The sequence below is a fragment of the Mchenga conophoros genome, linkage group LG15 (genome assembly GCF_057382185.1).
Source record: "Mchenga conophoros isolate Kocher_MC1m ecotype Shallow Benthic linkage group LG15, M_conophoros_male_GT1.1, whole genome shotgun sequence".
NCBI classification, from domain to species: Eukaryota; Metazoa; Chordata; class Actinopteri; order Cichliformes; family Cichlidae; genus Mchenga; species Mchenga conophoros.
In genome coordinates, this window is record NC_140540.1 from 3,632,912 (window position 1) to 3,660,535 (window position 27,624).

The 27,624-nt window shown below is 40.4% G+C and overlaps 2 protein-coding genes and 1 long non-coding RNA gene across 9 annotated transcripts in view; 2 read left to right on the top strand and 1 right to left on the bottom strand.

Annotated features, from left to right (window-relative positions):
• LOC146557510 (uncharacterized) overlaps positions 1–7,362 on the top strand; it is a 29,241-nt gene extending 21,879 nt beyond the window's left edge. The window contains exon 3 of the long non-coding RNA XR_014888752.1: positions 6,205–7,362. This is a non-coding gene — a long non-coding RNA (uncharacterized LOC146557510). The remainder of the gene's footprint in view (positions 1–6,204) is intronic.
• Positions 1–9,478, bottom strand: LOC146557511 (poly(A) polymerase type 3-like). 4 transcript variants are annotated; one of them, XM_085248029.1, is made up of 19 exons: positions 9,286–9,475; positions 8,979–9,158; positions 8,565–8,726; positions 8,371–8,437; positions 8,185–8,266; positions 7,909–8,018; positions 7,772–7,825; positions 7,560–7,674; positions 7,348–7,437; positions 6,834–6,972; positions 6,654–6,726; positions 6,429–6,549; positions 6,134–6,218; positions 4,496–4,549; positions 4,208–4,327; positions 4,009–4,115; positions 3,705–3,934; positions 3,040–3,137; positions 1–78 (listed from the first exon to the last, which is right to left on the bottom strand). In XM_085248029.1, exons 2-19 carry the CDS (start codon positions 8,984–8,986, stop codon positions 66–68), a joined length of 1,728 nt encoding a protein of 575 aa, XP_085104155.1. In that variant the 5' UTR covers positions 8,987–9,158; positions 9,286–9,475; the 3' UTR covers positions 1–65. The 4 variants fall into 4 exon arrangements, with proteins under 4 accessions (XP_085104155.1, XP_085104154.1, XP_085104152.1 ...); XM_085248028.1 differs by lacking the exon at positions 1–78 and having other exon boundaries at positions 2,730–3,137; positions 7,560–7,644; positions 9,286–9,478; XM_085248026.1 differs by lacking the exon at positions 1–78 and having other exon boundaries at positions 2,732–3,137; positions 9,286–9,476.
• LOC146557512 (cytosolic carboxypeptidase-like protein 5) lies at positions 8,323–27,581 on the top strand. Of its 4 annotated transcripts, none has more exons than XM_085248023.1 (17): positions 8,323–9,140; positions 11,179–11,463; positions 11,550–11,721; positions 11,855–12,021; positions 12,155–12,332; positions 13,064–13,242; positions 15,575–16,106; positions 16,292–16,461; positions 16,708–16,843; positions 17,669–17,886; positions 17,985–18,178; positions 20,376–20,555; positions 23,992–24,134; positions 24,256–24,308; positions 24,483–24,670; positions 26,185–26,318; positions 26,428–27,581. In XM_085248023.1, exons 2-17 carry the CDS (start codon positions 11,249–11,251, stop codon positions 26,500–26,502), a joined length of 2,934 nt encoding a protein of 977 aa, XP_085104149.1. In that variant the 5' UTR covers positions 8,323–9,140; positions 11,179–11,248; the 3' UTR covers positions 26,503–27,581. The 4 variants fall into 4 exon arrangements, with proteins under 4 accessions (XP_085104149.1, XP_085104151.1, XP_085104147.1 ...); XM_085248021.1 differs by lacking the exon at positions 8,323–9,140 and adding an exon at positions 10,240–10,439; XM_085248024.1 differs by lacking the exons at positions 8,323–9,140; positions 20,376–20,555 and adding an exon at positions 10,244–10,439.
• Positions 27,582–27,624: the final 43 nt, after the last annotated feature.

The following is a 27,624-nucleotide window of genomic DNA, read 5'->3' on the forward strand; positions in this document are numbered from 1 at the left end:
GGAGATGGAGTATTTTATTTTTATGTATTTATTTTGCAAGCAGAAAGCAATCCAACCGGTGGCAATTAAGTGGTCTGCCTGTAAGAGAAACAGGCAGAACTAAGTTAGCGGTCAAGCTTGTAACACCTGCAACACCTGCAGAACAATCCTGCACAAGTACAACAGATATCATAAAGATTTAACAAATAACTCGTGGAGTTTGATTTGTCTTGTACACAAAGTAAAGACTAAAATGTGTGTAACAGATTAAAAATCTTCATTATTGGTATCAACTGTGTTATCTTCCCCAGAAATGTCAGTTTCCAGAAATTAAAAGTAATTTATAGCCCGAAAAAGTGATTAACAACAAACTCAAGCCAAGATTTCTTTTTTTTTTTTAAAGAGAGCAAAAAAGAAAAAGAATCCGATGCCTATTCCGAAGTATTACCCTGGATCCTGTCAGGGAAAAACTGACACAGGCACATTTCACAGTGAATGGCACTTCTCTTCCACCACACTGGTCAGATCACTCAGAGCAACATAACAGTACACATCTACCAGGCCTCCTCTGATCTCTCCCAGGAAGGAGACAACACTTTCATATCAATACCCTGTCATCTCACAATGTGGCATCTTCCCCTTTGAAGGTACAGTAGCGTTGTTACTGTTGCTCAGATGTGAAACTCTTTCTTAGCTTTTATCATCCTGTTTTTTGGGCAAGGAGGAGAGTAGTGGGAGATGAAGGAAACAATTTCTTTTTAACTTGGACCCACCAAAGCGGAAAGAAACAGCGTGTTGACAGGTGTGTGAAAGGAGTGCTGCTGGGTCAACTGGGGAACTTCAGAGACCAGTTTAGAAGGCTTAACAAAAGTCTCTCAAAAGAGTGGGCTAGTCTTTCTGGCAGAAGAGCAACTACACTCATGTACCAATCAGAAGTTAGCACTGAAGGCTAGTTTCTAAGAATAGCTGATTTATTTATTTATTTATTTTTTTACCAAAGATTACTATTTGAGAAAAAAAAACATGCTGGTGCCAGAAGAGACAGAAGCCGGAGAGATTTACTCCTTGTCCTGAATTACCAGCCAGCTGTAAACTACAAGTCCCATTCCACAGCAGGAGGATCACTCCTCCCATTAGCCTTGGCAAAGAGCCGACCACAAATGTGGGAGCCGTGGTCGTCGGGAGGCCCGGTTAGGACGAGACCCTCTGTCACTCACTGCGACACTTGTCATAAAATCATTGTATTGCCATCAATCCGGGGACCTAACCACCACCACAGCAGATGGAGGCCCAGCAGGAAGACAGGGGGCCGTGCCCTGAGCCTCAGCCCCACACAGAGTGCACACGGCAGGAGTAAGCAGGGCCACAACTACAGGGGAGCCCCAGACCTTAAACTGGACCTCCCGTGGATACACCTCTGGATTGAGTCCTAATGTTGTCCTTGATTAATTACAGACAAATGCAAGTGAGGGAAAAACAGGCTCGCTTTTAACTTCAGTCAGATCAGACACCTATTTAAAAACATATCAGATCATCAGCGATTAGTCTGGATCACAATTGTAGATATTAGGAAATACATCAAGGTCTAAACAGTGGCCACACAGAGCCCTCACAAATTTTAACACGAAAACAGTGATAAACGCGGTGAGCAAAGAATAAACATGCCTTGCCTCCCCTGAATAAGGATATGTAATGATATTCATAAAGAGACCACCTACTGAGAGTGCAGAAAAAACTGTTCCTTAGCAACAACATACACACTCTTACAAGCCATATCTTGGGAAATTTTGACCGGATTGGGATGCAAACAACAGAAAACCTTTAACTAGGCCATGTTATGAGACAGCTCCCTATGGATGAGTATCTCAGTGTCTCGCCTGGCACAAATCTTCCCCCAAAATGATACATATTGCATATCAACAAAAGACAGTAAAGAGAAAAGAGCCAGCTCGTGGTATTTTTGCAAAATCAAAATCTCGGCCCGTTTTTAGTCCCGTTCAATTTTTACTTGAGCGATTACAAATCATACCATTAACGTTCCAACATCCATTATGACTAAATGTCAAAAAGAACAAAAGTACCTTTTTGAGCTAGCTTTAAAAGAAAAAAAAAATCACACATGATAATTTTACAAGTTGTCACACAACGGACACTTTGTGCTCTCAAATGGTCACAAAGTGGTCAGCCACACTTTTTAAGCCCTGTTCTCCCTCAATCACTCGGAATCAGTTTCATATCATCAGCTGAACGCCGCAAATGTCGCATTTGGTGTAGAAATGAGAGAGGAAATCTATTCAATGCAAGTGAAAGTACGAAACTCCAAAGCCTATGAGGAATTGAAAGCTTCTTTTTGTTTTGTTTTTTCCCACTTTTTTCTTTTTCTGGCAATACTAAATTCTTAAGCATAGTTCTATTAGCCTCTTTATCCAAATATATTACAGCCCAATAATAAGTGATGTTTGTTTGTCCCCGTCATTAATTGCAGTTAATCAAAGACAGCAGATGACTTAAAAGCACCACTTAGCAAAGAGCTGGAAGAGGTCAACAGACAAAACACTTTCCTCTGGGAGCAGGGCTTCCAGGAAAAAAGAAAAAAGAAACGATAAATTATTTTTAAATGCACAACATAATAGATCACCACCCCCAATGTATTAATTAGCACCTCACTACTATTATCTGGTCTCCAAATCAACACACTAAAGTGAAAAATGCAAGCATTCGGATTCTTTAATTTCCTTCCTCAAAGTGAAGAATATTCGCAGAGATAACTGAATCCAAAGCTGCTCCCATAACTCTAATCTGCAGCATTTTTTTTCTTTATCAGCCACTGACTGGCGTCTGAAAAGTTGATCTGTGCACACATTGCTTCACTGCAGTTGAGTAGAAAGGCTTCATTGCCCTCTTGTGGTAAAGAGATGAAATTCATCTTGTAAGTGTCGCTTTCAACAGGACTTCCATGAACCTCACAAAAGCTGCTATGTTATGTGATTTTTGGCACATGGAATACATGAACTGGGGGAAACTAGGGAGAGGTTTCTGTTCATTCGTGTTCTTCTGTACCTGGGGGCTGTAAGGCTGACGGCGGGTTTTGCAAATGCAGAAGGTCCAGCGACGTGGCCACCTGAAGGGACGTTGTGAGGCTGGTCGACGGGCAGACTCTGAGAAACAAGGAACAGACTTATTCACAGCATATTAATATCTCCTGACAGTCTAAGAAAACTGATAACAGTCTGATGTCTTTATGTTAAGGTAGGGGTGTCAAACATAGGGCCCGGGGGCCAGTATCAGCCCTTCAAAGACTCCAATGAGGCCCAGTATTTTGTAACAGTATTTTCATAACCTTTAAAGCTTTTCCTATTGATAAAGATCCTCACCCCCTGCCATCCACGCCACACCAAAGTACAAGAATATTTTCTCTGAATTAATTAAAACTTCATAGTCTCAATTACAGGATACTAACTTACTAAGCAGTGATTTACCAAAACCTTTAAATGTTTTTCATGTAGTTTCACCGGTCAGGCCAACTTGCTTAAGTCAGTTTGACACTCCTGGGTTAAGGTAATGTACAATACTACTACAGATTCTAGTAAGTGACATGGCTGAGTGTCTAATCCACCTTAAAACCAATTTTTTTTTTACTTTTTTACCACTTAAGAAAGCAAAACAAAAAAAGAAAACCAATCTAACATCCAAGACAAGCAATTTGGATGGATGATTGAGCAAACCTTGTCATCTTTGAATTTTTTGGATGGTGTCTCAGATCTATGGAGTAGTTTTCTCTTTGTCGTGCCCTGTTTGTCAGCGCTGACAGGTGAGACGAGACGAGGCGGCTCAGTTTCAGAGGTTTGGAGAGCTTTCTGCTGTGGCTCATAAATGAGGTCTTCCCTCCTTAGGCATGCGACTGATAAGGACATCCCTTCATCATATATGTTAGAGCTCCTGGCCAGGCTGTTGACTGCAACAAAATAAAAACACATTTTATAATTTCAGGAATTACTTTTTTCTAATTAAAAAAAAAGAAAAACTTACTGATATTAGTGAAAGTTTTGAAGCTGCGCTCTAGATTTTTTTTACATCTTTCAGAGTATTTCCCATTTAAGACAAGTCCAATGAGCCACATTGTGCTCTGTCCATCTCTAAACCAGACAGAAAAACAGGCACGAGTTAGCAAAGACAACGCTACTTGTAAACACGGTTTAAACGTAACCAGAACATCGCTTGTGTTTACTTTTTATTCGCTGTTCTGAGCCCAGGAAAGGCGTGTGGGTGAACATGGGCCAAGGAGACCGGCTCATTTCTCTCCAAAGCTGACACCAGTAATCTGATTTTCGACTCCACAAGGCCAATCCTGCCAGAGCGAACAACACAGAGTTTTCAGAAAGAGGACAGCGCTACAGCAGTCGGGAATGAAATATTAAACAGTTTTCAGCCTTTAAGAGAAGTGCTGGAACACATAAGAAGGATTCATACCCAAAGTCATGAGATGTTCCAGTTTTGCTTTGCGCTATGTACTCACCATTCGAGACGCTTCTCTTCTGTAGTATAAGATGCTTCCAACACAGCGTAGTGCCTTGAAACATGAGACAGAACAATGGCGATAGGCTCCACACATGCTGGAATCGTACATTAATCATGCTTCCTGTTTTTGAAGCTGATTGACTGTCTAATCAATATTTAAAGCAAGTCAGGCAGTGTAACAGGACAGTGGGTAACAACGCTGTACACATAACAGAGAGAATACTGACGCACTGATGATTTCCCCTTTACTGCACTCGGTGTAGGCCTTGCAACAAACAAGCAAAACCACACTTTAAAGCAACAGCTGATGATTACACCATTAACCTTTTATTTGCCATTTTATTAAGTAACCCAGAAGATCAGAACACACGGTGAATTTATTCAGACAGGACGATGTAAGTGCAGCAGAAATGATAGAAGCTACAGATTCCACAAGAGTTTAGAGAAAGCATTAAAGAATCAGAGAATATCAGGAGCTCAAAAATGACTCAAACCGTCCAGCAGCTCATATAGCGATGAATAAATGAGAAACTACTACAAATACCCCAACAGGTTTCAGTTTATATTTGAATCATGGACAGAAAACAGCAAAATCTGTTCAACAAACCCACCATTATGCAAATGTATGTCTGAAGCAGCATACCAAGCGTTTAGAAAGCAAACAAATAATTTAAAATCCCCACAAAAACTGACAGACGATCCGCTTCCTACAAATTACTCAAACAGACTTCACTGAACGCGTTTCAATTCATGACAGCAAACAGCCAAACTTGTCCAACCACAGTTCAGTAAAGTCAGGTACAAAAGTAAATTCGTCACAGTATCAGGCAAAAGCTGATCCACTTTTTACATTTAACCAATCAGGTTTCCTGTATATAAATTGAATAACAGCAGTGCATTTTCTCTACAATCATCGTACAGTCGGCATCCCAGACATTTTCAAAAAAGAATAACATAAGACAGCCCGGCTTAACCACCCACTTTAAATTTACACAATACATAGAGTAAGATTACAATGTGTGCACAAAACATTCTTATTTTGCCCTTTATATACAGTAAAGATACTAAAATGTAAATAGCTGTTAATTTCCATCCATTCGCTTATCCTTTTCAGGGTCGTGGGGGGCGCTGGAGCCTATCCCAGCTGTCATAGGGCGAAAGGCGGGGTACACCCAGGACAGGTCGCCAGTCTGTCGCAGGGCCAACACACAGGGACAGACAACCATTCATACTCACATTCATACCTAGTGGCAATTTGGATTATTCAATTAACCTATCTTTGGACGGTGGGAGGAAGCCGGAGTACCCGGAGAGAACATGCAAACTCCACACAGAAAGACCCCGGCCTGATGGTGGAATTGAACTCAGGACCTTCTTGCTGTGCGACAACAGTGCTAACCACCGTGCCACCGTGCTGCCCTTAGCTGTTAATTTCATTTAATTTATTAATATTACAATTTAAAAAGTCAAACATCATCAAATACAACGCTCTTTTCTTTGTCAAAGTACAAATGAACAATCAGAAGACACGAGTGCAAAACATCGATGTGTGGTAAAATACAAGGAAATTGGGGAAGACAGTTGTGTTCTGTGTGTGGCAATGTCGATTTTCATCTTTACATGTCTTAATACATACTGGTACTTTTTGAAAAAGTCAGTTGGTTCAAAGAGTTCAGACCACTTTGCTTTTTTCTGCTCTATTTCCAGGCAGATGGCGTGACCTGTGGATGAGGAAGGAAATAGAAGTGGTTAGAGTCCAGGTATAATTAAACCCCCTCGCTTTGCTTACAGAAGAACATCCCGATGTTGTGAGTGAAACAGTCTGAACAGTTCAACTCAACTCAGTGAACAGTTTCTTCACATTGGAGCAAACAGAAAGGTTCAAAGACTGTTAAATTACGCTTGTATTTATGGCGCTTATAATCTCTAACCTCGATGAATCTCCTCATTCAAGATGGCAAACGTGGACCGAGAAACACTGACTGAGGTGTTCTGCTGCGGGTACGCTGGGGTGATGATGGGCATTAGGTGATAGCGGTCACATCGATTGACCTGGAAATGCAGAAGCATGTTTTACTTGTGCTTTTTGAAAATGTTCATTTATTAAACGTCTGGTGGTGGTGACTCCACCAGATTTTTTTTTTAGCTGGGCATACCTTGGTATCCCAAAAAGGAAGGTTGTAGGTGCATTTTTCTACTTCTATCAAGCGGATTGGGATCGGCCACACCCTGAGACAAAACATATGAGAGTTTCACGGCAGCTGATCCTTGTTTGCATTGGGTGTTGACACTTTTTTTTTTCATCAATGAAATGAGGAAAAAGTGAGACAACTCACCACATGGAGAAGATCTTGAAGAATTTTATCACCAGGGTAGAAGCGGTAGCATTTGGGTACACCTGACAAATCCTGGCTACCATTATGGCCCACGATACACCGCCCAAGAAGCCCAGCTTGTTGGAGTAAATGTTACGCTCTGAAGGGAAACAACAGAGAACATTAGACTTCAGCATCTATATTATTATCTCAAAGCACCCTTTAGGTATTTGATAAGACTTTTATAGTTTGCATTGCTGCTGCTTCCTAATTCTCCTGCTAATTCCTAATACTCAAATTGGTACTTGGACAGGTACTAGTCACTGTGTCACTAAACAATAAATCATGACTTATTTTTCGGCCTGTGGACAGAAGACTATGTCAAAATACTAACAGATGTGTCAGGAGGTAAACTACTCAAGGTCTACATTTTTTATTTCAGAATGTAAGGCGCGTGCTCGAATGAAATGCCAACATGGCTTAACAATATGAATATAAATGTGTAATTATCTTGCAAGTTGAAAGTTCGACTCACGTTTGGCCCATAGTTTGATGGCTCTCAAAGCAACCCTAAAGTTGAGAACATTGGGTACCAGCCTGAGAATCTCTTCTGTAACTCTGTAGCCTACAGACAAGAAATAAAAGTAGAATTTTGTTTTATTTATTTATTTTTTAAGGGGGGAGGCCAAGAAGATCTGTCAGGTGCTAATTAGCAATTTAATTACCAAATTTTAATCTGACACTTACCGTTGAAACTTCTGACACAGCGTGCATCTACGACGTTCTTCACTATGCTGTTATTGAGGAGGTCAAGGTTATCAGGAACGCTCCTCTGAGGCAGCAGAGCAAAGACTAAGTCAATCTTTTAAGTAAGACAAACACAAAAACATGATTAAGACAGATACAAAAACACTGAATCATCCTGCATTATTAAAAAATTTGCTCTCTAAACAAATTACCTGTATCCCTTCCCAGGACAGTGTGATGACCGGGACGTAAGCCTCTTCGATGGCCTGAGGACAATGATACCGTCAGCTTGCACAAAATAGCAAAATGTCATTCAACTTTTGTACAGTGACTCAGTGATGTGACTGACCTGTATGTCTTTGACCTCCTTCTGAGCTTTCAGCTTTGCAAAGAAGGAGGTGAAGAAGGCTTTTCTCTCAAGGAATCCAGGTCCAACACACAGAGCATCAATATCAGCACCTGTCAAAATGCCACTATTTCAGATAAAAGCAAAGCCAGGGAAAGAGCTAACTACTGTCCTTTCACCATGTTCTTACAGAAAGTTAGCACTGAAAGATGCCGTATAATCACAAAGACGTGCAATGTTTAATTGCACAACAACATTAAATAATGTCTGGGTAATTACCCTTTGAGTGAACTCCCAGATGATACGAGCCAAATGGGAAGATCTTGCCTCCAACTTTTTCTGTAACCACTTTAGGTACATTCTAAAAATCAAATGACATTACCTATCAAAATCAACCCTGTGCAACTCTCTTTGTTTTTCAGATTTGGAGATTCTTTTTTAAAAAAAAACTAGATAAATTCTTACCATTTCTATGCACATTTCTTTGAGCCAATCCCTAAAGAGGGACTCCAGTCTTTTAACAACCCTTTCTCTGCAGATGAAACAGAGCATTTTTAAATTTCTCCGAAGTGAGGGGTGCTATGCAGTCAACTGCTTGCACTGACTCTTTCTCAAGGTGATGCAACATTAAACAGGGCTGGAAAAACTATGTATAATACCTGTTCTCCAACTCTAAGTTGTTTTCATATACATTGTAGGACTTCATAGTGTCTAACAGTTTTCTGGTCTGGATCAAGTTTTCCTCTTCAGGTAGATCCTCGCTGATTGGACCAGTGAGCCCATAGGTCCTTGGCATGTCTGACCACGTGGGAGCTTGGCCCCTGTTTGGAGTAAAAGGAAAAAGCTAGTGTACTAATGGGAAACCTTAAAAATAAATAACATTATGAAAAAACTAACAATATGCATAAAATGTACTTGCGCCAACTATTTTGTTTCGAAATTTTAAATATGATTCCTTTTAATCCCATAACAAATCCGTAACCATAACAAAGACCGGATAGCAGTGATATATGTGTTTTAGCTAGCTAAATTGCTGAAAAAGCAGCAAAAAAAAGGGGGACGCAAGTACTTACAGAAACATTGTTGCACTTGTTTCTTTAGTTGAGTCAGGTATATCTTGCTTGCTTGCTTTCTCAAATCAAAACAGCGCTAATAATAACACGCTCCTTGAACATTCCATGTTCAGCAATGAAGGTGAGCCGCAGAAGAACAGTGACACGTGACGTGAGCCCCAGGTATGTATGCTTTTAAAGCTGCATTAAAGTGCACACGAAACACGACAAGTATCAAGGGTAATTTACACAAAAAACACTGTAATAGATAAACAGTAATAATTTAACTCTGTCCGTGAAGCTGGATTTAAGAAATAAGCGTACAAACCTAAAGTTTTTTGAACAGGTTTAGCGCCCTCTTGTGTCAGTAGAGAAAGTGACCTCACTGGGTTGGTTGCTGCTTATGGAGTAACATTAGTTATTAGCTAAGCTAACTAATAACAGAACCGTTACTGAGTGGAAAAGAAGGCTGTTATAAATAAAAACAGCCTAAGAGAATCCATTTTATTACCCCTGGCTGCAACAATTTTTTTTGTTAAAAAATAAATAAATAAATAAACAAATAAACAAATAAAGGATCAATATAAAATGTTTGAATTTGATATTTAAATATAAGCAAAATATTTGTCTATTACCTGTGGTATTACATAAAAATATTACTTTATTTCAAACGAAGCTCGTTGCTTTGAATACCATTAAGTGTTTAACTATGCATATAACTTATGTAATAAGTCTGAATTAATGAATTAATTGTTAGTTAGTGTGCTTCATTATTATAAGGTTGCTCTAAAAAGCCCCAAAAGCCTCCCGGTAGTACAAAACACTACAGCGAGAGCTCTGACAGGGACAAGAAAGACATATTTCTCCTATACTGACTTCTCTCCATTTGCTCCCTGTTAAATCCAAAATTAAATTTAAAATTTCTTCTCCTTACCTACAAAATCCTAATTAGACCCCATCATATATTAATAAGCACTATTCAGACTTTTTGTAGCTCCCCCCCCACACACACACACACACACACATATGAGGTAAGGAGGTGGTGACCATTAACCCCAGGTCTGCTTTGTAGAACAGGCCTTTCAGGTTTGAGATATTCTGGGTGCATAATGTCACTGCAATGCTACAGCCAAATAATGCGTGAGACCTTTAAATAAAGTAAGCCTACACTAAGATTACGTTTCTTTATTGCGCTGTTTCATAAGGAAAAGAACAACAAAGTTGGTAACTTTAATTGCTGGTTTTTTTAAAGATAAATCTACTTATATTTTGATTATATTTTTGCATGTCCACTGTAATAAGCAGACCAAATGCACAGAATGACTTTAAAACGTTTCGCCTGCAATTTGTTAGGCTAAGACACAAGGAAATTTCCAGGCAGTGTCAGTTCTCCAGAGAACCCTGAACGCAGCATACAGAGCTATGAATTGAGGGTTGAGAAGGACGGTGAAACAAAAATGGACATCGATCGAAAATAGGCTGGTAAAATTGACATTTTATATTTTCACATAAAGACGCTGATGCAGATTAGGTGTCGAGGTAGTGTGTGGACCAAAAACGTAGAATAATTAAAAAAAAACAGATTCCTTCAGAGCAATGACTGCTAGTTCCGTTGCTAAGTTAGCCTCCGTAGCTTAGAAAGGTATGCTAGCTGTGTGGAACATTAATAAAGGAAGGACACTGGCTATTAGCTGTGTAATCGATTTTAGCTAGCGGTTGCTAATTTGCCTTAAATCATGTGAAATCTTTTTATGAACCGACTGTAATGCTTGCAGCCGTTAGTTCACTCCCCCTTTTTACGCTGCCCTCGATTTCTCGGTCAGCTGTTGTTGTTATTGCTTGTTGTTGATACACTGAAACGTTATTTCATCTTGTTGGAGAGACTTTCACTCGCGTTTTTGTTAATGATAAGGAAACAGTAAGCAACCAATGTACAGCAATGGCTACACGTATAAAGCTTGTAATTGTAGAAAATGTTTTGTGTTGTTGGTTGTGGCCATCGTTGTAGTTTCTGTAATGGCCTCGAGATGTCGCTGTTTAGTCTTACAATCAAAAACTAGTATTATGGTATATTACATCTGTATAAAATTCTTTGTTTATTATGTTTTTGAGAAATACGTTACATATACATAAAACCCCTGTTGTAGCCGGTTATACCTCCTTTCCCTTTTATGTTTTTGCCCAGTGTTAACATATTTTTGTAACCCTAATTTCATGACAGGTGATCTGTGTCAGAACTCTGACGGGCACTTCACAGAAAAGAAAAGTGAAAGAGTCCAGAGTTCAGAGCCATGGAGGCTCGCTTTGGGAATATTGTGTTTAGCTCCAAGTTTGACTCAGGGAACCTGGCACGTGTGGAGAAGGTGGAGAAGGGCAACTCCAGCCTTTCTTCTGACACACCTTCTAGTGGAAGCTCCTCCTCTGGGTCAAGCCTCACCCCTGATTATGAGTTCAATGTGTGGACGCAGCCAGACTGTGCCGGCACAGAGCACGAGAACGGAAACAGGTAACCAAAATTTAATTTTTCGTGCCACACCAACTTTACCACATTAGATGACTTAAAGTATCCCGTATCATGTTGTGGTTTTTCAGATCATGGTTTTACTTCAGTGTGAAGGGGGCAGCACCTGGGAAGTTACTGAAGATCAATGTGATGAACATGAACAATCAGAGGAAACTCTACAGCCAAGGCATGGCTCCTCTCGTACGCACTTTACCGGGCAAAATCCGCTGGGAAAGGATACGAGACAGACCAACATCTGAGGTAGATATTCACTCTCTGAGCCTGTCAGAGAGGATGTGGGCAACAGGACTCTGTGAGGCAGAGTACTGCCTGTCAGGCTATTATTATCCATCTATAAATATCATTCTTCTTCTTTTCTTCTGCTGCTTTTCAGATTGTAGATAACCAGTTCATCCTTTCATTCACTCACCGGCTATTGGAGGTGAGAGGGGCTACCACCTATTTCTCCTTCTGCTACCCATTCTCTTACACAGAGTGCCAGGAGATGCTGCAGCAGTTGGATCAGAGCTACCCCAGGGCTGCTCAGCTCAGTCCGACCAGGTAAAGCGCACAAAAGACACAACTATGTACACACAAATTTGGAATCTTTTCTTTGTCAAAGTACCTTAAATGTGTACAGTTCTCTAACATTTTTTTTCCTTAAACTCTTTCCTGCACTGCTCCCACTGCTTAGTACTCCAGGCACTGTGTATTATCATAGGGAGTTGCTATGCCACTCTCTAGATGGCAATAGGGTGGACCTTCTCACTGTGACCAACTGCAGCGGGATGCAGGATGAACGGGAAGCCCGTCTGCCCAAGCTGTTTCCTGACACCAACACTCCAAGACCACACCGCTTCCCTGGCAAAAGGGTATCATTTAATCATACACAAAAACAAAACAATCACTATTCTGTAAAGGTCCCCTATTATGAAAGTTAGTTTTAGACCATTATGAGATTTTTTTTAAATACATTCCCGTGTGTAAAGTATGATCTGTGAAGCAAAGTCACAATGCACATTCTTCCGAAACCGGGCACCTAGACCACCTCCAAGCAGTTAGCCTCCCCCCATGAAGAAAAGAGTAAACTAGTACATTCGCACATAATCAACCCATAGCTGCTTGTTTCTTCCTCGGTGAGTCTGATGTAGCGAGTTATAGCATGCTGCTAATATAGATGCTAAATGTAATAATGTGGATTGTCAGCAGCAATTTTCCCACCTTAGAAAGGACTGTTTTACCACAAGTAAAGAAATGATCATTTTAATTTAAACTTAACTGGCTTTTTGTTAAGCTGCATCCACACTGGAAGTGAGTTGCTCATTGTGCATTACTTTTAAGCTGAAGACTGTTCACTTGCAGAAATTCCAGGTTTTGGCTGCCTAGGTAAACCCCTAATGTATTTACTACCAGTACAAATGTCAATTATTGGTATTCTTAAAGTCGCTGAATATCCTTGACTTTCTGTGATCTCCAGTTGCCACATGGCTGTGAATCACTTCCAGTGTTTTGTAGATTGGGACCTTTAATGATAATTTATAAGACTCTGACCTTAAACAGGAACGTTCACTCTTGGTATTTGCGTGTCTGTGTGTGTTCCCAGGTGTTTTTTCTCAGCAGTCGGGTGCACCCTGGGGAGACTCCCTCATCATTTGTGTTTAACGGTTTCCTCAACTTCATCCTGAGAAGAGATGACCCACGTGCACACGCGCTGCGCAACATGTTTGTGTTCAAGCTCATTCCCATGCTGAACCCAGACGGGGTTGTCCGTGGACACTACAGGTAAGAGTTTCACATTCATCCACATCCTTAAATGAGACATGAGAGCGTTTCCTCTCAATAATAATGTGAGTAGTGTGTACCACAATTATAGTCTGGAAATGTGCTACAATGTATTGTTGTGCTACAATGTTCTTTCATTATTGTCACAAAGCAAGTTGGTTTGATGTTGAGCCTGTTAAAAGGCTACACAGCAGTTAACAGTTGCTAGTATAAGATGATTAGCTCTGTGTTTCTGCATAGGAAGTCTTACAACTGTAGACCCATATGTACTGCAAATACAATGGATATATCCTATTAAAAATAAGCATTCTGTGTGTTCAAAATCTTTGTTTTTTGGCTTCCTAATGAAATTTTGATTTGAATGGAAAGTTTGTCTGAAGACCAGGCAACCAATGGGGATATGGCACCTGATGCTACAGTGCAAATGTGTCTGAATTTTTACAATGACCATTAGTTTTTGTATTACTATGTGCATATCTTCCTCTTACTTTGCCTTCACAATAGGGCTGCACGATTAATCGTTAGAAAATCGCGATCTCGATTCATACTTATGTGCGATCTCATTTCCAAATGACAACGATTAAAACGACAACCACGATTGTACCGCATTTTGATCCGGGACGTAATCTGCATGAAAACAAGCGCTCACTCTTCCTGCTCAACAAATGACAAGGGCGGAGCCTTATACCACGTGATATAGAAGCTGTGCCGTGTGATGCTAAAATTATCAGGGGGAAAAACAACGGAGAGCACGTCAGGGATGACGAGAAAGTGACATGAGAAAATCCGTCCCGGTCAACCACCCAAACACCAATAACGGGAACCTTATACAGCACTTTCCTATACCCGTCGAACTTCCGCAGGCACAAAGAAATTACGGAGGCTATCACTTATCACCTGACCAAAGATATGGCTCCCATCAACACTGTGCAAAACGAGGGATTTAGGAAAATGATCAACACCCTAGACAAACGCTACACAGTGCTGTCCCGCAACTATTTTTCTATTGTTACACTACCTGCTCTATACACGCAGCGTCGAGCAACGATGGAGACGGAATTTCAAGCAGTACAACATTTTGCGGCAACAACAAAACGTGAGACATTTGTTGTTTTTATGTTTATTTATTGTTTTTATGTTCAGTCTCAACTGTTACGAAGTTGATGTGCAGTTAATAAGTGCAATAAATATTTATACTGGAAAAGAAAATCGTGAGAGAATCGTGATCTCAATTCTAAGCCAAAAAATCGTGATTCTCATTTTATGCAAAATCGTGCAGCCCTACTTCACAACATTCATTGTCAATATCAACTGAATGTCTCTGCTAACATGTGCATACATTTAAAACTTATATAAGAACTAATTTATGCATGTGTGTGGCCAATGAACCTGCTCGTTTTAGGAGAAATCAAGAAATCCAGCTGGAAAAATTAGGTTTCTGCAAGCCCTATGCAGTTATCACTCAGGGGGAAAAAAGCCCAGTGACTACGACCTACTCAGAAATTACGTGCAATTTAATGCAGGCGCATTTGCACTCAGTTAATGGAAAGCTGCCCACCTGCTATCTGCTGTAACACTGTGAAGATATGTATATGCTGACACAGGGGTGAGAGAATAAGAGACACTGGAGAGTTTTTTTCACATTCCCAGCAATAATTTAGACTACACCAATGAGAGAGCACCAAATCATGGTAGACCTAGTGGACACAGGAAGACAGAGTAAAATATCATTAAGTCATAATCTGGTTTTAGCCTGGTTCTTCTTTAATATTTTAACTTTTTTCAGTTTTGAGGTTTTATGTTTAATTATTGTGTACAGACGATAAATTGCTTGCGTTAAATAAATAAAAAAGCAATATCTTTCAAGATGTGACAACTTAAAATACAGTGATGGAAACCCTGGCTCTATTCTGGTTATGGAAACTGCATTTGGTACAAATGATAAGATTCTGGAAATCAAACTGGAAGGGAAAGTCGACCACAGCTGAGTTTAGTTTAGGCTCATCACTGCTACTAGTCATAAGGAGGTTAGAAGAGCCAGCAGAGGTGAGATGTGGTGACCTTTTTACCAGATGTCCCTGTGTCTCAGAGAATGATGCACTGAGGTGTCAGTAAATGGTGACGCTGCTTTCTTGGCATGTTAGTGGTATGCTGCCTCTTCTTTTGATTCCCAGACCTGTGTTCCTCTGTACAATCTAAACATCACCGTGTAATAATGTATAAAATAGCTCACATGTTAAATATAGCAGAGGTGAAGTGTACAAAATACTCTCTGCTGGGTTTAGACTTGTCGACAATAAAAGATTCTTTACTTTCTCTTTTTTTTTTAAAGGACGGATTCCAGGGGTGTGAACCTGAATAGACAATACTTGAACCCCAGCCCCGAGTTACACCCGTCCATCTATGCAGCCAAAACACTGTTGCTCTACCACCACACACACAACCGCTTGCACAAAACACAGCCAAGCACTCGTTCTAACGGCCCCACCCATACAGAGCCCCCAGCTGCTAAAACAAAACCTGCAAATCAGCATGAAGCACCTCCCCTCACTGCCCTCGAAGTCACCTTAAACCAACGGAACGCTGAGAAAGATGCAAATCCTGCGCAGCCAGAGGTCCCCATGATGATGGAGGAAAACGCCTGGGCTACCTCAGAGGCGGAGAAGGGAGATCAGAACAGCTCATCGAGCTCCACAGAGACTGTAGTTCCAGGTGCTGGAGATTTAGCAGTACCACAGGTGGAGGAACAGGAGTCGGTGCCACCACAGGAGGGGGGTGTGGCATATTATGTCGACTTGCATGGGCACGCGTCTAAACGTGGGTGTTTCATGTATGGAAATAGCCTTCCTGATGAGAGCCAGCAGGTAATAATGAATGCATTTTATCCATTACTTTGCAGTACTTTTGCAAAATTGTCAAATAACATTCAAATTTGTTTTTTACTTTTCTTTCATTGAAATTTTTTTTTTTTTAGAAAAATATTTTCTACATTACATTTGTAATACTTTCTGTCACGTGTGTCTGAATTGCTGTGATTTTCTTGCCGCAGGTCGAGAACATGCTGTATCCAAGGCTGATCGCTGTGAATTCTGCCCACTTTGATTTTCTGGGCTGTAACTTCTCTGAGAAAAACATGTACGCACGAGACAAGAGAGATGGCCAATCTAAAGAAGGCAGCGGTCGGGTTGCCATTCACAAGGCAATAGGGCTGCTTCACAGGTCAGACATTAGATTTATGACATTGCTGCAATCTGTGTTCGGTGTAGGAAGTTTATGTAGTCATTTTTCAGGTGTTTAAAGTGTGATTTCCAGAATTTTTACTCAGTTTCGAATTAGCCATAATGACCAAGTGCAGATTTTGTGGGCCCAGTACAAATTAAGTTGCAAAAAGCCTTGGAAACACAGTAATGCTTTTGTGTTGTAATTTTATATTTTATCTTGCTTCTGCAACTGGGTACCGACCAGTTACACTCTGGAGTGCAACTATAACACAGGAAAAACCATGAATACAATCCCACCTGCCTGCCATGACAACGGAAGAGCTACCCCCCCTCCACCTCCATCCTTCCCTCCAAAATACACTCCAGAAATATTTGAGCAGGTAGGAAGCGCATATATAACACACACATGCATATCATATCATATCATATCATATCATATTATGCTCCACTTTTCTTTGAATTATTTCCCACCCATAGACTTTACTTGGGAGGTATGTCCAAGTGTATTACCATCCCCTTCAAGCATACTTGTCACCTCACATTAGAATTTTCTATTTTCATTTTTTTTATTGATTAGTGAGAGCAACATCTCAAAGACAAGGCCTACTTGCTCTTATTTTGAAAGCACACTAACCACAGCCTGCAGCATACTGTATGTGGAACCGGTTAAGACACATGTGATGAGCTCACTGAAGCTATAGAGCAAAACGAGGGTTACCTTGACATCAAGACAATGGAGTTAGAGTTATTCGGCAGGATGAAAGACTCACTAGAGAGCAGATTATATTACTTAGATGTTGTTACAAAGTATTTGGCAAATCAAATATTTAGAAAGAGAAACTATGTTGCTAATGACCGATAAAGCACTTGTATGCACCGACCCTCCTCCTCCAACAAATAGAACCTAAATCTATGACCTAAATCAATACCATCTGGAAAGTGTAGGAAAAACATATCTGGACAGAAAAACACAGTGGAACACTGTCAGTCATTGACTGGCCTCCCCAGAACCCGGATCTATATTTGCACATTTTAATAAATCATTGCACCTGTTTCCCATTTTTCTACAAAATATAAAGAAATGAGATGTGTCTCAAGACAGTACTGTACACCTACCCTGACATGTTAAAGAAATTTGGCAATTTATGTAAACAAAGTGTGCCCATCTATATCAGTTCTGAAATAAATTTGGGTGATGCCATCAGGTGGGGCGTGCTGTGGCGATCTCTGCCCTGGACATGGCAGAGTGTAACCCTTGGCCGCGACTGGTGCTTTCTGAGCACACCTGTCTGACAAATCTGCGAGCCTGGATCCTCAAGCACGTCCGCAACACCAAAGGACTGAACACTCACATCCATGCCAACCCTCCCCCACGAATACACCACAATGGCAGCAAGGTGTCACCACCAAAGAGCTTTAACAAGTGAGTTCCCACAAATTTTTTTAACTTGGATGCCTTTAGTTTGTCCAAAGATAACAGCTGGGTCATGGATTTCTGTGATTTCTTCATTTTCCTACTAGCTGTCTGTCTGGATCTGCATCGGAGAACACCTTCAGCCGCGTCCGCTGCAACAGCCAAAGTAGCAGCAGCCAAACACCCTCGCCGAAGATGCACAATTCCCCAAGTTTTACTTTCGGGTGCCCCCCACCCCGAACTCATACACAGCACAACAGCAGCGGACGTGGAGGCAACAAAACACTCGGGCCAGTCAGAGGTAAGTTGAATTCCCAACTATCTGCCTGTGCTGTGGCTGCCTTTTTTTTTTTTTTCTTTTCTTAAGTCACATCTCCTTTAGTGGTCCTCTGCTCCACTCTCTCTCTCTCTGTATCACAAATCCTCTCTTGTGGTCTCTCTCTTTCTCATTTTCTTCTCTTTCCTTTTCTTCAACCTCTTGTTCGTTGCTGTTGGAGCTGTTCAGAAAGGCTGGCTGATGTGTTATTGTCTGCGTGAATGTTAGTTTCTGGTTTGCTGCGCGTGACGTGAAACTGGCAGCAAGGTTTGGGATGAGCTTGGTGTCCTGGATGTTAACGACCTGTAACATCCCCCACATTACCCCCGCATGACCTTTGCATGACCCCTTTTCCTGCTGCTGTGTCCTTACCCTAAAGAAATCTTTCTCACAGTATGGATAATACAGTATTCTAACATGATGTTTAGAGTTAGTTAGAGTTATCAAGTTTCTTTTCTCCTTTTAAAGAAATATGATGAGTGCAGAATAGACACGCGTCCCTGTCTCAATAACACATGTACCAGGGTTTCCACCAGTGTATAAAGGGTTTGCACGTGACATCATGGGCATGTCGAGCTGTCCGCTATATTGGACGTGATAAGCATCACTACTTTTTTGGCTCCTCACAATGCCTGTATTCTGCTACATCAGGGGTGGGCAACTCCAGGCCCCGAGGGCCGGTGTCCTGCAGGTTTTAGATCTCACCCTGGGTCAGCACACCTGAATCAAATGATTAGTTCATTACCAGGCCTCTGGAGAACCTAAAGACATGTTGAGGAGGTCATTTAGCCATTTAAATCAGCTGTGTTGGATCAAGGACACATCTAAAACCTGCAGGACACCGGCCCTCGAGGCCTGGAGTTGCCTACCCCTGTGCTACATGGTTGGGTGCAGCAATCATCAGAGACAGAAAAAAAATCTTTTTAACCGCTTTCCTGTTGTTTCAGATAGAAGAATATGAAAATAAAGTTGGCAGATAAAGGCATCAGATAAACAATTTAACAATTATAAGTTAATTACATTTTTAACCTCCTAAGACCCCAACTCTTTCGTGGCATGTATTTTTAATTTCTCCTTGCTATTTGGGCTGATTGGGACCTGATGAATGTAAAAACAAAGAATTACATTTTTTTGTTTTTTACCTGATTTTTGTCTCTGAGAAAAAGGAGATCCACAATTATTAAAGGGCATTAAAGAACCTGGCAAATGTTATGACTTTATTCTGTTTTACTTACTCTGCTCATATTCATCCATTTCGGTCCATTAATCACTGTAAGATATATCCTTCATCACTTTATTTCAATAGAGTTGAATATGTTTTGGTGTTCTCCAGCTTGTATATGCATGCATGCTTTTAGGTCGGTTCAATATAATGATATATATCGGATGACGATATAAAAACATCTATCGTTTCATTTTACGCTATCGTTTGTTTCGTGGTGTCACAAAATAAACTGTTTACGGCAATGTTTTTTCATCGTTTTGATGGTCACTGTAGTGGCTATATTAATTTCTTTACGTTCCCTCTTTCTCTTACATTTAAAATAACCACACTACAGATGGATAAGCAACTTTTTTTATGCGTTGTCGTTAGCGGCAATGACGGTAAACCCAGCTTGTGGCTCCGCTGTCTGCTTGTTTATTTTTCCACATTAACCTTTCACAATAAAGCTGAAGATCTGTTGAGATTTTTCAAAATAAACTGAAATGATGACAAACAGAAGGACCAGTCAAAACAAATCGAGGACCTTATTCCTAAACGAGGGGCTACCTCTGTAGCATGGACATGGTTTGGTTATGAAAAGTCTGACACGGACCAGAAAACTGTACTACAGAATTTACAGAAAATGTCAAATTTTTGTGACATATATCGTTGTCGGGACGATAAAGGTCTTATATCGGGATATGAGATTTTGGTTATATCGCACCTACATGCTTTTTACTTTCTCTTCATGCTGGAAGTGTGAAAAAAGATATAGCGATTGTCTTCCTTTTCTCTTTCCTGGCAGAAACCCTGTGTACCAAAAGAATTTCAGTTTGCTTTCATGAGTTTTTTTGCATTTACTTTGCGTTACCTGTAATGACTTTGTTCTCAGTGCATGCAGGGTAGTTTCAGCCACTTTGTGTATCCCTACGGTCCCTGCACGTCTCTGAGCAGGTGTATGTGTCTCCCTCTCTGTAGACACTAAGCCCCAGGAGAAGAGACGCCCCCCCCATCACCACCGCTTCATCCTCCGGTCTCCCAGCAACAGCCACACACCCGCTCGTCCCCCACTCTCACCCCCTTCCTCCTCGTCCTCCTCATCTTCCTCAGTGTGTGCAGCAGGCTCCTGTCCCCTCCCGGCCTCCGTCAGTATGACAGGTCTGTACTCCCTCCAGCCCCCCAGCCTCTCCACCTTGCTCCCATCCCTGCAGGCCCTGCCCCGCCCTGGGCTGCTCTCCAAACTGAGTCCCCTGCTCCTTCAGAGCTTACCGCCGGCCGCCAGCAGTCCAACTGGGCCCACCCCGGACTGAATCTGACTTAAACCATGAAACACTGGGCACATGTCCTTGTGCGAGATGATTGAGTGAGATTGTCTTTTCAGAAACCAGCCTGGTAGTCCATGTAGGTCAAAGCGTGCGTGCAAAACATCACTGGTGCTAGTAAATAATTTTTTTTCTTTCTGCACAGTAATTACATGTCTACAGTTTTAGCACCTTAAGGTAAATAACACTTTCACTTGAGAGCGAATGTGTTCCTCAGATCTCAGCTATGACTGAAATGCTTTTTCTCACCGACCTTGAATCAAGTGCTGGTTGCCGCACTGTCCTCTGGCTCTTTGATAAACATAGCAGACTGGTTAGTAAATGGGGATATTTGCTTGGGTACCTAATATCTGCTGTCCTATAAGACGTTCAGAGCACACAGTAGATGTTATCCGTAGACATCATAATATTATAATATGGATCCAGACGAAGCTTTTTCTGTATACAATAATAAGCTAAAGCTAATTACCACGTTACTCTGCTCACCATTTGAAAGTAGCTGGGAGATTTTCTTCTTTATTCGCACAGTTGCTTTTGTGATGCGTTTAATGTTTGAATTATTTATTGGTTTTATTTGACTTTTGAGACATATTTTTATAGACTGAACACAGTCAGACTTTATTTTCTTTAAAAGCCTTCCAAAGCACCCTCTGATCTGTTCTGTTGTCTTTGGGTTTCACTTTAATGTTGATTTGTAAAACGATGTCACAAGTCGATCACATTATACTGTCATTTGAGGCTAAACATTTAAATAGCTTTTTTTAATTTCTTATGATTCAAAGTGACATTCAAAGGTTTGCTTTTAGATTTTTGTACACAAGTCAGTTTTTCATTATCTAAATACCATTAAAAATAAATAAAAACAAAAACCTGCATCATTCCAATGTCGGACCAACATTGGTCATGACGTTATAATCACAGCATAGCCTACTGCCAGAAACTGTGTACCCTCATTAGCTTAAGTCCTTAAGGGGCACCCACACAGGAAACGTTGTGCGGCTCATTCGTTGGCATTTACCATCCTCATACATCAGTAAACAGCATCCTTCCCTCTCATTGGTGATAGCTACAATTTCTCTGATTATCGTTGACTTTGGTCACCATGTCACTCACTTCCTGTGTGGAGACCTCATTATGGATTTTGCAATCTTGTAGCTGCTTTGGGATAACTACGGTTGATTTGTGGGGCTATTTGCCAGCAAGTAGTATTATATGAAAAGAATGAGTTTAGCTTATAACCAGTTTGACTGGCAGGTGTTTATTGTTTTTTTAATATGACACTAACACTGGTCTGGTGTAAATATGGTGAAGACTTTTTGTTTGTTTATGTATTATATGTTTCCTTAAACCGATGAAGATAATATTTATCCTAATTTGTTCAAGCAGATAGACATGTTCCTTGTGTAAATCGATCGTGGCAGGTGTGTAGTAGGCTGTCGACGGCTAGAGTTAATATATCTTGTGGTAAGCACTCATGAGAAGCTGCCATGTTGTCTAAGATTTTACTCATCTATTGTGGAATTATAGTAACTTGTCTGTAATTCGTTTTTTGCGTGCTGTTATCCAAGTACTTGATGATGGTCTGTGTTTTAGGACCGGCCGTTTATGTTGCACTGAACATGCAGAAGTGAATTATTATTTATTTATTTTTTCTTCTTTTTTAGAAGGAGCAAACAAACCAGACCATTAAGGGATCAAAATAGCTTTCAGAATATCTGGCCTTTGCTCACTGTAGCTACTGTCTGATCCAGTGCTGTTACACATTGTAGTTAAGCTGTGCCTTGCTTTGTTGTAAGCAGTAGGTTTTGAAGGTCCTGCTCCTATTGTGATCTTATAGGGTATATATCCTTCTTCTTCATCTGTCTTTCATATTCAGTGTGACTTGCCTAAGTTGCAGTGATCTCACAACATAAATTTCTTGCGAATTCAAGCGTTGTTAAGCCAAATAAAAAGCTCTTGTAGAAACAGTCCTTAATACTCACGCTGGGCTCAGACTACATGATACTTCAGTCTGTCGCAGTGGTCGATGTGTCAGGTGGTTAAGAGTTATAAAATCTTGTTCATCTCTTCTTTCACAATCAGTGTGATATCATTGGAGGTACAGTGGATTTTAAATAAGAGTGTCAACAGAACAGCAAACAAAGGAGTGTCTATGACGCTGGCTATCTTGTGTTACTGCTTCTCACACTTCTTCCTAACTATACTGGAACATCATTCTCTCTTTTGTAATGTATGCAATAGTACACCTACCTTATATGCTAGCCCTTTTGTTGGCACATAGCTTTTTTTTTGTCTATCATGACACCCTATTGGCATGCGTTACTCTCATTTTTGTTCCCAACCTCCAATCGATGCTTTACGTGACTCAGATCTGACCAGCCTGGTATCGTATAGTCTGAACACGGCATTAGCTTCAAATGTCAGCTCTCTTAAGTTAGAGAAGCTCAGAAAACCCTGCAAATCTGATGGTTGTCTTGTGCTTACTGGACAGTAGTCTCATCTAATATTACTGTACTAAAGGTTTTAGTGTAGCCTCAGCTCAGTGGAGTTACGATCTATCAGTTTAGATCAGTGCCCTGCTAAATGGTGAAGGAGTGTTCTGTAGTTGTTGTTTTTTTCCTGCTTTCTCACTGTGAGCTATGATGTTCTGTGTCCCAGTTGTTTCAGCCTTAAAGCGTCTACGTCTTCATTGAAAATGACGAACTCAGCTTTAGGTGAAAACACTGTATGCATAGTCACATTCTCAGTAGGTCTTTCGGCTTTATACTCCTTATGAGAATTGTGCCGTTTCCTTCAATGTGGTGCTAACCTTCTATACCAGACTACAGTTATGTGTTTGTCCTTGTAACGTCTCTACAATTGTCACCTTTCTTGAATGTGCCGCTGTCTTTTAGCGCCTCTCTGTTTAACCTCTGGAATAAAAACTATCCGTTTGTCAAGCAGCTACAGAGTGTGGGTCCTTTTGCTCTCTTTTGACTCTGATTGTGATCTTTATTTTTCAACTTTCACGTCAAGGAAAAGATCAACACCAAAACTCTCACCACTTAAACTTAGTTAGGAGTATATGTAGATTATGAGATATTACAGGACATTCAGTTATTTCAACATATTTGGTTTTTGCCAGCATAATTGTGATACTTTAAACATACACACACTAAATGGCTTAAATCTTAAGTTTTATAAATCAGATTCTTAGTGTTTCATCTTCCACTCTTTGTTTCTCCTTTCTTCTCTTTGTTCTGTTTATTTATGTGTCTTCATGTGGTTGACAGGCATTAGCTGCCCGGACCTTGAGACTGGTGGACCCAGTTCTGCGGTCTGGTCCAGAATGCCTCTACCTGTACGTCCTGGGCACATAGGGAGAGGGTGCCGAACTCTTACAATCACTCATCCTCCCACAGAAGCTGGTAGAGAGGTTAGGTTACCTTGCTGGCTCACTCACTGAGCAAATTCACATTTCCATTATTAACACTTTGTCCCGTATTAATATACACTTAGACTATGATGTGTTGTTGTAATGTCTCCATGTGTCACAGACTGCTAAAGACCAGGGGCCTGAACACATCCTTTCCTCCATCAAATTTAGCAAGTAAGCCCTATCTTTTTTCTTTTTTTTTTTGCATTGTAATAATTTGAATCCAAAACAGTCAACAAAGGCTGGGATCTGAAAAATGAAATGAAAACCACACTGGAAACCCCTTCTTCATGCTGATATTTTCTTTCTTGAATAGCGAAAATGTTAACCTCTCTGTCGCCTGCCCAGGTGTGAGCTGCAGCCCCACGTCAGCCGCATTCCCATCCGAAGGATGGGGTCGACTGACGCACCTCCCAAACACAACAATAAAGCATCTCCATCTAGCAATAACCCACCAGGAGGTAAAGAGGTGTCTGCTACCATGAAGGTGTGGAAGCTGCTCAGACCTGGCCTCCACAGACACCTGTCATTGTCAGGCATGTACACCTGCTTGTTGCTCTGGGCTGTTTATGACATAGATTACAGAGATGAGCTGACCAATGATCAGTTAAAAATGGGGATAAGTGACATGAAGGCATCTCATAAAAGTATGTTTTACTTGATATTAAAGGAGAATCGTTTCTAAAACAACATAGAACTCATGATTGTGCTTATTTGTGCATCTGACCACAGTGTGCATGAAATGTAATGAGATAACTTTGAATGACATCCAGAGAATTTTCAGATACCACTTTTGAAGCTCAGATCTGTACATCCATATAAAGGACACACATTCAGGATCCCCAAGTGGTAGAATGACTTCAGTCACCCCCTGATTTTGACACTGGCTAATATGAGGTGGACATTTCTGATTTTAAGTGAAATATTTCAACAGCTGTTTTTGGTGCAGTCATACATTTCCCCCTTCTAATTACTATGGTGTTTGCCACCTGGCTTTGATCCGCAGATGTAGAAGTTACTTTAGTGGTAATTAGCATATGTTAGCATAGTGATGCTTCAGAGTGGACCTATTAGGCACATTAGCTTAATGTTTTTATTCTTGAGCTCTGCTACAAGTTTTGAATGATACACATGCTTATTTTAGTGACACCTTGACACAGTCCCTCAGGTTATCCACCATCTTAAACAACATGTTTTACCGCTACAGTGCCGAATGCTTGTAATAAATATAAGTAAAACTTTCTCTGAGGCCCATGTATGTAAGAGTGATATATATATGAGAATGGAAAAATATATAATTTATGATGGTCAACCCAGGCACATAGCTCTGGCTCTGAGCAAGAAAGCCCTACCCACTTGCTGCTCAGATCTTTTGTTTGCAATCAGCAGCCAGTCAGAAGAAAGTCAGCTTAAGGAAGGGGCGTGAGCTGATTTCTGTGATGTAGTGAACTGAAGAGCTGCGCCAAGGCCCAGCATGACATAAATAAAGATTAATTTCAGCTTCAAAACTTTGGAATATGGAGCTGAACTGAGTGTAACTGGTCTTGTTTAATCCAGGGAACACGCTATCTGTGACCATACACTGCAATCCCCTCTCATTCACATCAACCAGACACAAGAGTCTTCCTGTTAAAGGGGAGCTTTTCCTTCCCACTGTCGCCTAAGTGCTTGCTCATAGGGGGTCATATGATTGTTGGGTTTTTCTCTGTATCTATTATTGTACAATCTACTGTACAATATAAAGCGTCTTGAGGCGACTGTTGTTGTGATTTGGCGCTGTATAAATAAAATTGAATTGAAAAGAGTAAAAATAAACAGATGGAACCCAGCAGTCTTTAGACTCAGAAATGGACTTTAATAAACTGCCTCCTGCTGGAGCATTTTATTACTGCACTACATAATTTTGTGTCCACTAAAATGTAACAATTTCTGAAGTACTGGTCCTTAAATCCACAATGTCACCATCAAGTTTTACTTAATACTCCCATTTCCCTTATTACAGTGGACATCTCACATATTCTTTGCTTCCCTCTGTTATTCCATTCTGCAGGTGTATCTGAGAAAGAAGCTGCCATACAGCTGGCCTCTAAAGCTTTAATGAAGAAAAGCACAGACAGAAGTATCACGTGCAAAGAAAGTGCTATCATAGAAAGTGCAGCAGAGGACATGGGAACACAACAACAGGTGAAAACCGATGTGCACACTTCTTGTTGTTAATGTACATTTAGATTGAAGCTATAATTTAATATGAATAACTAAAAGATGACTAGGCTGTGTGATGTTGTCTTTAAAGGCGGAGGAAACTCCAGTGACTGTGCCTGACACTGTGAACATGTGTGAGACAGTAACCCTGTGTGGAGAAGCCTAGGAAACCGACAGCCTAAAAATATCATATTGAGCAATTGAATACTTCAAAATGTGAGAGGGGCTTGTCACCAGTGGAGGATTGGTTGGGGCATGATGATGTGCAATATAAATAAATTTTTTTATGTTTAATCGTATTGTTTTTTGCCTTTTTGGGCAACATTTAGAACCTAGAATTACCTGTTACAACTACTGAGCAGCTTTTGTTTTTACTGGAATAGCTGAAGGTTAAGTGCCTTGCTCTATGACATTACATTAGCAGCTGTATTGGGGGAATGGTTCAATCTTTTCAAATTTTTCCAGCTGCTCAAGAATGCAGACTTGAAACATCCTTGAACATTTCAGCTACCATAATTGTACCTCACATTTCCTGTTTTTGTGATTTAAGTTGCATTTTTCTGGTCCTTGCTGCTCCCCTCAGATACCGACCAATACTGTTATGCACTGCTAAATATTTTATTAGGCAGCCACTTGTACAATTACAGGGAAGGGCTGATTTTTATTTAGACTCATAAGCACAATAGCAACTTTATAATCTCATTATCTCTATTGTGGATGTTTAACAAATGTGAGATGAGTGTATTTATTCCACTTTTGTGATTTGCACATACTGTTCATAAAATGGTTTTCACCTACTTGGCCTTTTTTTTTTTTTTTTTTTTTTTAGTTTTTGTGATTCTACTCACCATAAAAGTAAATGTCACATTATAAAATCCTCCTGCGTGCAGGTTTAAAATAATGTATTATGTGTATAAGAAACCAAAATTGCTGAAGCTAAAACAAGCTTTGTGTGAGGCTTATGGAAGTCGAGGGTTAAGTTAATGCTGCAAAATGCACTCAGTGAGGTTAATGAAGGAAACGTGATGCATCCAAATGGAGTGAACACCTAAATAGTAACCCGTTTGTACTGAATTAACTTTTAACTTTTCTTCCTTTTTATATGTACATGTGTATATTTATTCATTTAGCGTTCGTGTTTTGGGTTTTTTTGCAAAGATTGTGATGAACAAAACTGTGTTTAAATTTGGAAGTATAAATAACCTGCAATAAACTCCATGTATTTTAAAGTTGCATAACAAATGTTTACATGTGTACAGAGCAGGTGAAAAAATTCAAAGACTGTAGA

Coding starts and splice junctions, on each gene's coding strand:
- LOC146557511 (XM_085248026.1), bottom strand. Junction 7,675..7,771: donor TGTCCTGGGAAGGGATACAG/GTAATTTGTTTA, acceptor CTTACTTAAAAG/ATTGACTTAGTCTTTGCTCT. Junction 6,727..6,833: donor TTCAAGATCTTCTCCATGTG/GTGAGTTGTCTC, acceptor GTTTTGTCTCAG/GGTGTGGCCGATCCCAATCC.
- LOC146557512 (XM_085248023.1), top strand. CDS start 11,249: ATGGAGGCTCGCTTTGGGAATATTGTGTTTAGCTCCAAGTTTGACTCA. Junction 11,464..11,549: donor GAGCACGAGAACGGAAACAG/GTAACCAAAATT, acceptor GTGGTTTTTCAG/ATCATGGTTTTACTTCAGTG. Junction 24,135..24,255: donor CCACAGAAGCTGGTAGAGAG/GTTAGGTTACCT, acceptor CATGTGTCACAG/ACTGCTAAAGACCAGGGGCC.